Raw genomic sequence first — 8,667 nt, forward strand, 5'->3', positions numbered from 1 at the left:
TAAAACCCATAAATAGTATTACCAAGTGCAGTAAAACTCATAAATAGTAAAAAAAAAACTAAGTAATAAAATAAATTAAAAAAAAAAATCAATGTTAAACCCACACAAATCTAGAACGGGGACGTTAACAAATTTCTCAGAAAAAAAAAAAAAAAAAAGTAAAAAGTAAAAGTAAAAAGGAAAAATAAAAGGGGTTGATCAACAACAATTTGAAAAATCATTAAAATCCCACCTAACAAGTTCTGAATAAATTCACCAAACCGATAACAGATAATATCTGTATTGAATCCGTGTCATTTATGGATTCCAACCTCTGACACTAATTCAGCAAAAAAAAAAACCACTGACACTGAGTACCCATGCTGGTCTTTTCTTTCCTTTTCCCAATATACCCGTCTCCTTAATGTGCTTCTCTTTCTCAGTAAAGTGTGTCTTTTTTTCCATCCTCATGTTCAACGCAAAGACAAAAGTTCTTCTTTCACTTTGGCTTTTTGTACTTGTTGGCTTGTGAAAGACCTGCTAAAGCAAGACAAGGTGAGACTCACATTCTCTCTTGAAACATCATTAGTTCTCGCATTTCCATATGTTAATTTGAATACTAGTACTCCTACTGGACACATTTGTTTGTTTGTTATACTCAGTTTTTTGGGGCTTTATGGGCATTGTAATTTATAACTTACAATGGTCCCCCTTCATTTGCAGGAAAAAAGTTTTCATTTTTAGGTGAGTTTAAGCCCAAGAGTTATATTTTCTTGAAACCCAAAACCGCAGCAGACTGAGAGGTGCTGGTTTTGGTGTTGGATTCAGTGAAGTAGCACTGTATGTTTCTGAGATGGACCCAGAACCATTTATGATAGAGTGGTGGTGGTTTTGAAGTTCTGAGCAAGGATTTTGAGCTGGTTGGAGGGTTTTGGTTTCAATCTCCTTTCCCTCTTCTTGTTTCTCACTCTTTGAGCTCATTTCCCAAATGGGTTTTGGTTTGTTTGGCTCCATTTTGATTCTCACTCTGTTCTTCAAGCTTTTGGCTTCTCAACAACCTAATTCAGATGGGCTCTTTGTCTCTGAGTTCTTGAAGAATATGGGATTAGCCTCTTCCCACAACTTTTCTTCTCCTGTTTGTTCATGGCAAGGGGTTTTCTGTGATGGTGAAAAAGAACCTGTTACTGGGTTAGATTTCACTGGTTTAGGCCTCACGGGTTATATTCCTGATACAACCATTGGCAAGCTCACAAAGCTTCGATCTTTGGATCTTAGTAACAACAAAATCACTGGCTTGCCTTCAGATTTGTGGAGTTTAGGCTCACTCAAGAGCCTTAATCTTTCCTCCAACCAGATTTCTGGGTCCCTCCCTAACAACATTGGCAATTTTGGTTTCCTAGAAAGCTTGGATCTTTCAAGGAATAATTTCTCTGGGGCAATTCCAGCAACCATAAGCTCCCTAGTCAGCCTGCAAGTCCTTAAACTTAATGGAAACAGATTTGAGCAAAGCATCCCAGCAGGAATTCTGAATTGCCGTTCTCTGGTCACCATTGATCTTTCACTGAATCAGCTAAATGGGGCTCTTCCAGCTGGTTTTGGTGCTGCATTGTCCAAGCTGAAAACTTTGAACCTTGCAGGAAATGAGATTAATGGCAAGGGTTCAGATTTCTCAGAAATGAAATCCATCACTAGCCTAAACGTTTCTGAAAATGAGTTTCAGGGTTCTGTAATGGGTGTGTTTCAGGACCAGCTGGAGGTCATAGACCTGAGCAGGAACCAGTTTCAAGGTCACATATCTCAGGTACAATTCAATTCTAGTTTTGCTTGGTCTCATTTGGTTTATCTAGACTTGTCTGAGAATCAGCTTAGTGGAGAAATATTCCACAATCTTAGTCAAGCCCAGAATCTCAAACACCTTAATCTTGCATACAATAGATTTACTAGACAAGACTTTCCGAGTATTGAAATGCTCTTGGGTTTAGAATATCTTAATCTGTCAAGTACTAGCCTCACTGGTCATATTCCTGATGCAATCTCACAATTGAGTAATTTGAATACACTCGATCTTTCCCGGAACCATCTTACCGGGGAAGTTCCGGTACCAAGTGTCAAAAACCTCCAGATTATTGATGTTTCTCACAACAATTTGAGTGGAGAAGTTCCTTTATCTCTCTTAGAGAAACTCCCATGGATGGGGTGGTTCAACTTCTCCTACAATAACCTAAGCCTTTGTACAAACTTCCCCCCGGAAACTCTCAAAACATCATTCTTTGGTTCCTCAAGCAGCTGTCCAATTGCTGCAAACCCCGTCCTCTTCAAAAGAAAAGCTGCCAAACATAAGGGAACAATGCTTGCTCTAGCTCTAACCCTCGCAATGATCTGCTTGCTTACTGGGTTGCTATTTCTAGCATTTGGTTGCAGAAAGAAAACTAGAATGTGGGCTGTAAAGCAGACCTCATACAAAGAAGAACAAAATATTTCAGGCCCCTTTTCATTCAAGACCGATTCGACCACATGGGTGGCTGATGTTAAGCAAGCAAATTCAGTGCCAGTAGTGATTTTTGAGAAACCATTGTTGAATATCACATTTGCAGACCTCTTGTCTGCAACTTCAAATTTTGACCGTGGTACTCTTTTGGCTGAAGGCAAATTTGGGCCTGTTTATAGAGGATTTTTACCTGGTGGAATTCATGTTGCAGTGAAAGTTTTGGTCCATGGGTCGACATTGACAGATCAAGAAGCTGCAAGAGAACTTGAGTATCTTGGTCGAATCAAACATGCCAATCTTGTTCCATTGACAGGATATTGCTTAGCTGGGGATCAAAGAATTGCTATCTATGACTACATGGAGAATGGGAACTTGCAGAATTTGCTTCATGACTTGCCGCTTGGGGTTCATACTGTAGAGGATTGGAGCACAGATACATGGGAGGAAGAGGATAATGATGGTATTCAAAATGTTGGCTCTGAAGGGTTGCTAACAAATTGGAGATTTCGTCACAAAATCGCACTTGGTACAGCCCGAGCACTGGCATTTCTCCACCATGGTTGCTCACCTCCAATTATTCATAGAGATGTCAAAGCTAGTAGTGTTTATCTGGATTATAACTTGGAGCCAAGATTATCTGATTTTGGTCTAGCTAAGATTTTTGGCAATGGATTAGATGAGGAGATTGCTCGTGGATCACCAGGGTATGTGCCACCAGAGTTCACTCAGCTGGATTATGACTCCCCTACGCCAAAATCTGATGTATATTGCTTTGGGGTGGTTCTGCTCGAGCTGATTACAGGCAAAAAGCCAATTGGAGATGTGTATCCTGAGGCGAAAGAAACGAACTTGGTGTGTTGGGTTAGAGGATTGGTAAGGAATAGCCAAGGGTTAAGTGCCATTGATCCAAAAATACGCGATACAGGACCAGATGACCAAATGGAGGAGGCCCTCAAGATTGGATATCTGTGCACAGCTGACCTTCCCTCCAAGCGACCAACCATGCAGCAAATAGTTGGACTTCTTAAAGATATTGAACCAACATCTCATCAGTGATGAAATGTGAAAAATGGGGTAGTATGGAAATTGTTTTTTTCCTTTTTTGTTCTTTATGAGTTATTTTTATGCTGCCTTGGGAGGTAATGTACAGTGGTCCTAAAATTCTGTTTTGGTTTTGATGTCTTTCTTTTTCCCTTTCCATTGTTGGTGGCATAAAAGCCTAATTTATATACAAAAAAAGTTTGATCTTTTAAACATGGTATCTCCTTGCAGCTTTACATCTAGTATAGAATTCACTTGATTCCAGAGAAGCCTCTGAAGCAAATTTTGTAGGCATGCTCATGAGATGAGTTTTGGGTTTTGTTTCTTTTCAGTGTTAATGACTTGGAATGAGGACTCAAAACCCAAAACTTGTATGCTGGTTTAGGGGTCTCTCTCCTCGAGAGAAATGCTTGTGATTGCGGCATGATATGCAAGTATCCTAGTATATTTATTCTTCTTGAGTGCTATTTCTACAACTAGAATATGTGGTAGACGTGGTGTCAGAAGTATGGTCTCATTACTTTTATTTGTTTCAAGTCATGGACCACCCTGGACCATAAATTGATCGATAGTTATTTTTTGTTGCTATGTAAATGCGAGAATAGCAGCAGCACTTTGTTTTTTTGTTTAATTGAGGTGAGCTTGGACTAACACATATAGTTATTAAGTCTCATCAATTAATCTTCTTCATATACATAGCAAAAGAAAGAATAGCAGCACTTGTTAAAGGATTTGGTTAAGTCATGAGTGTACAAATAATATTTTCTTTGAGTCTTACACGTTTGGAAATTGAAACACATATTTAGCAAAATTGCATTCCTTTTTGTCAATATACAAATTCAAGCTGGTATCAACCACTGGCTACTTGGAGACGATACAGAGATTCCTAATCCTACAAAAAATTATACTAGTATTTTCTAGCATTATATTATTCTTTACGTACATTACTAAAAATATTGCTAAGTTCGTGTTCATGATAATATAAATTTACAGTTAAAGGTTCCTACCATACTCGATGCTACTAAAGGACACATGCTAACCTTATCATGATAAGATAGGGACTGCCAATATAGCTAATACCTAATAAGGACATTATGATTATAATTCTCAAAATGGGGTGGATTGATTAATTGGTTTGGTTGTTGAGCATGTCAATATTTTTCACTTTTGAGATTTTGACTAAGGGAAAAAAAGTACAAGTTTCCTTGTAATAAGTTTTACTATAGACTGACTTCCAGTTAGCTTAGCTGGTAAAGTCTCTGATGGTTGTATAAGAGATCTGGAGTTCAATCTCCGCCTACATCAAAAATTAATTGGTGTCTTGGTTTGATAATAAAGAGCTATTATCAGGAATAAACGCCATAAGTTGAAACCCTCTCAAAAAAAAAAAAAAAATTCTAATATGGCAGTGCAAGAAAAAAAAGAAACAAAAGGCAAAGCAAAACAACAACTTAGCAAAGACTACAACAACAAAAATGGTACTTGCTCTCATTTCTATCCAAGTTTGGAACCTTTTCCTTTCGGCCTGTGGAAAAGAATAACTCTTCCTATTATTCTACACTACTACAAATAGATTAAATAACAACATAAAAAATGCATATTTCTTTGACTGAATAAGGCCGGCGTAGAAAATTTGTCCCTTTATTTTCATATAGGAATTTCCACACCAATTATGATCACAAAACAATTGTATACATAAGTGATCATAACTGTTGAATTGAAGTGATGACTCAAGCCTTATGTTCCAATTGGTGGCAATAATAATTGTCAAACACAATCATCATGAGCTGCAGCTGCTATAGTCATGCGTTAAAAGTTTTATGTTGGGTGCCAAGTTAATTACTTGCAGGACTAACATCATTCATGTACCACTCGACCTTTAGAAAAGATCTTCCAAAATCATGTTTGACTAAGATTAAAATAATGTATGACCCAAAATAGTTCCCATAGTAATGAGTATTAAAATTTTGTAATCCAAAACTCTGGCTAATCTAATCAGTGATGCACTATGCAGTATATCTTTTTCTACAAATATCAATTATCATGACATTGTAATATACATCAAAATCGTTCATTAGCAAGGCGAAAAGGCATGACAATTATTTAAGATTTATGTGACGTGCTTCTAATAGTTTAATAAAGTGTCTAGCAGTGATTTAGTCAAACAAATGACCTCTGTGGGAGGAGGGTTTAGGGAAGGAAAGACCACCTCATCTGTACAGACACTAACACAATTTTTTGTAGAAATATCTATTCCTGTGAGGTTCACCTACAAAATTTTGATGATTAAAGTCATGTTACATCTAGTTAAATACAGTAATAGTTCTATTTTAAAGTTTTTATGGTTATACCTTTATGTAGAAACGGAGAGATTATTTATAGGTACAAATTGATCTCCTTTTCTTACTTGAATATGTCCCATCAATCTCTTGCTTTGGAGCTGACGTGACTCCTATCACTTAGACACTTTAATTTGTAGGGCGTAACTAGGCATCTTTGTCTTGCCGAATGAAAAGAGAATCGCTTTACATCAGAAATGATGTAAGGTAGTTGTGGCACAATAAATGTCAAGAATGAAAAGAATTGCATCACATTAAATGTGATGCGAGGTAGTTGTGGCACAATAATGTCGAGATGACTGAATCTAAATGACCTTTCATTCTTATGAGGCAAAGCTATAGAGTTAAACTGCAGACACTCCTTTTTGGGTGAAGGTTCTCAGCATGATGCTAGGATCCATTAGCAATATTCATGAGGTTGATATCCCTTTACATTATTCCAATTCGGTCTCTCACCGTCCTTCTTTGATCTTGGTTTCCACCCCCCCCCCCCCTCCCCACCACAAACCTCTATTTTTCATTTTTATTATTGTACTAGCTTAGGTAATTATTATCTCTAACATAGTCATTTGATTAAACATTAAGTGCAAATTTAAATAGTGCAATCAAATTTTACAACCATCTTGAACTTTTTTTTTAAGGCATAAAATTGTATCTCCTTCCAATAGATAAAGGATGTGAATACAAGAAAATTAAGTTCTATGACATGCTTTGATTAAGATGGGTTGGAAAAATTGTCCCCTAAAAGAATACATTCCGATGGACCCAATGGCTTTTCCTTGAGCATCAGATGCTTATCCAATTAGCCCCACTAAGCATCTTTAGAGAAGAGAAAGAAGTGTGAGCCATTAAAATTGGGCAATCATGATAATGATATAACTATCTTCGGGCATATACTTCAGAATAACACGTTTTGGAAAAAGAAAGGAAGAAAATATGAGTCACAAATTGGGCTTTTGCATCGCCATTTTTTTTTTCATCTTATATGTATTGGGCTTGTGCTATTTTTGGAACTGGAATGCATTAGTTTGGGTCTGACTTCTTTTTTTATTCACTGCCTTGCTCCCTCGCCTTTTGTGGTGGAGGACTACCAAATACCAAGAATGATATAGATAATGATACGAGAATATTGACACATAATTATTTTAGGACAGTGTCATATTCGTGTTAAGTTTGATGTTTTTGTCCAATGCCCCAAAGTATTGTACAAAAACCAAACCCTATAGATAATGGGGAAATGCAATTTGCATTTCGAATCACCTTCACCTTTGTGATGACACAATGTTTGAAATCTTTGAAACTTAAATAATTTTAACAAGGATTGATCATATAATCTCAAAACTCATCAATATGGTGCTATTGCAAATTCGCAAGTACACATCAAGTTTTTGGCAAACTATAACTAAAATTGGTTAATAACCTAAGGGTAAAACTTAGGTATAATTTCTTAGATTTTTTTTTTGATAATCAAAAGGGAGGCGGGGCCGACCATATGTGACTAACCTCCCAGGGCGTGACTTAATAGGGGCACTTCTAGCTAGGAAATGTTGGATTGAGCCATACCTATTGTGACCTGGGTGCCACAGACCTTACCCTAGCGCTCTAAGAAAGCTAGTGGATGAGGCGCAATGCATGCTAGGAACCCACCTCTCACATGGTACCCGCCACGACTCGAACGAGAGACTTCATGCATGCACACGGGATCTCACACCAACTAGGCCACCCCTCCTGGGGCAGGTATAATTTCTTAGATACTATATATTAAGCTCTTTAATTGAATTTAAACTGTGCTAAAAAAAATTGAATTTAAACAAATAACTACATTGAATTTTACTGACCTTGAAAAATATAAAATTATTTGTGTTTTATTAGTGAATGTATCCGTGTGTTAAATTTGCTCAATTGATAAAATCTTTATTGTTATAATATAAAATGGAGGTAGTAGTCACAAGAAATAAAACTAAAGGGTAATAGAACTTTTGTATTTAAGTGGTCGTCCACTTTCTTTTATCATTGCCGAAAGATACAATAAGCAGTTTTGCTATTGAAAAGTTATCTGTCACTTCTTTACAACAAGGCTGTCATATATGTAGTCTTCAGCATGTTGATTGGTTTTAACATATGTGTTGAAGCAAGTGGAATGCTATTGGATAATTTATGTGGCACGAGCATTCTCGTCAACCATCATAAAAATTTTCGTATTTACAATTTTAAAACACTATTTTTACAATTTTAACACATTATTTTACAATATACCAAACATTAAACATTCTAATTTTTTACAACTTCATTTAAATATTCTTTCTTTAATATTTTTATTCATTTTTAAATTATTTTTCACCTGAAGCGGGCCCCACCTGAATAATAAAAATAATATAAGTTTTACAATTTGTGAATAGTGCGGTCTCAAATTTCAGATTGCACTGTTCATCAATGTAAAATATTATGGCATTTAAAACACTTAATAAAAGTAGTTTTTTAGAATTTGGCGTGTCAAATGCTACACTTGATGGGAATACTCTAAGGCCTCGTTTGGGAGGAGGGAATGAAATGGAAAGAAATGAAAAGAATAATTTTAGAATATTCTTCCATTCCCTTGTTTGGGAGTTTTAATGAAGGGAATGGAAAGTCCATTCCCTTGTTTGGGAGGTTAAGTGGGAGGGAATGGAATGGGTAGGAAGGAACACTCATTTCTCTCTATTCCCTTAAAACCTCAAATTTTCATTTCCCCCGAAATTGGGAGAAATGAGAGGGAATGAAATTAGATTTAATGAATTTTTTACTAAAACTCCCAAAATACCCCTATATATTCAACCCTTT

General features: G+C 36.4%; 1 protein-coding gene across 1 annotated transcript; it reads left to right on the plus strand.

Moving 5' to 3' along the window:
* Positions 1–335: 335 nt before the first annotated feature.
* On the plus strand, positions 336–3,721 carry LOC142622869 (putative LRR receptor-like serine/threonine-protein kinase At2g24230). The gene is made up of 2 exons (XM_075796423.1): positions 336–534; positions 703–3,721. Exon 2 carries the CDS (start codon positions 968–970, stop codon positions 3,521–3,523), a length of 2,556 nt encoding a protein of 851 aa, XP_075652538.1. The 5' UTR covers positions 336–534; positions 703–967; the 3' UTR covers positions 3,524–3,721.
* The last annotated feature ends 4,946 nt before the right edge of the window (positions 3,722–8,667 follow it).

This window comes from Castanea sativa, chromosome 1, assembly GCF_040712315.1.
Source record: "Castanea sativa cultivar Marrone di Chiusa Pesio chromosome 1, ASM4071231v1".
NCBI classification, from domain to species: Eukaryota; Viridiplantae; Streptophyta; class Magnoliopsida; order Fagales; family Fagaceae; genus Castanea; species Castanea sativa.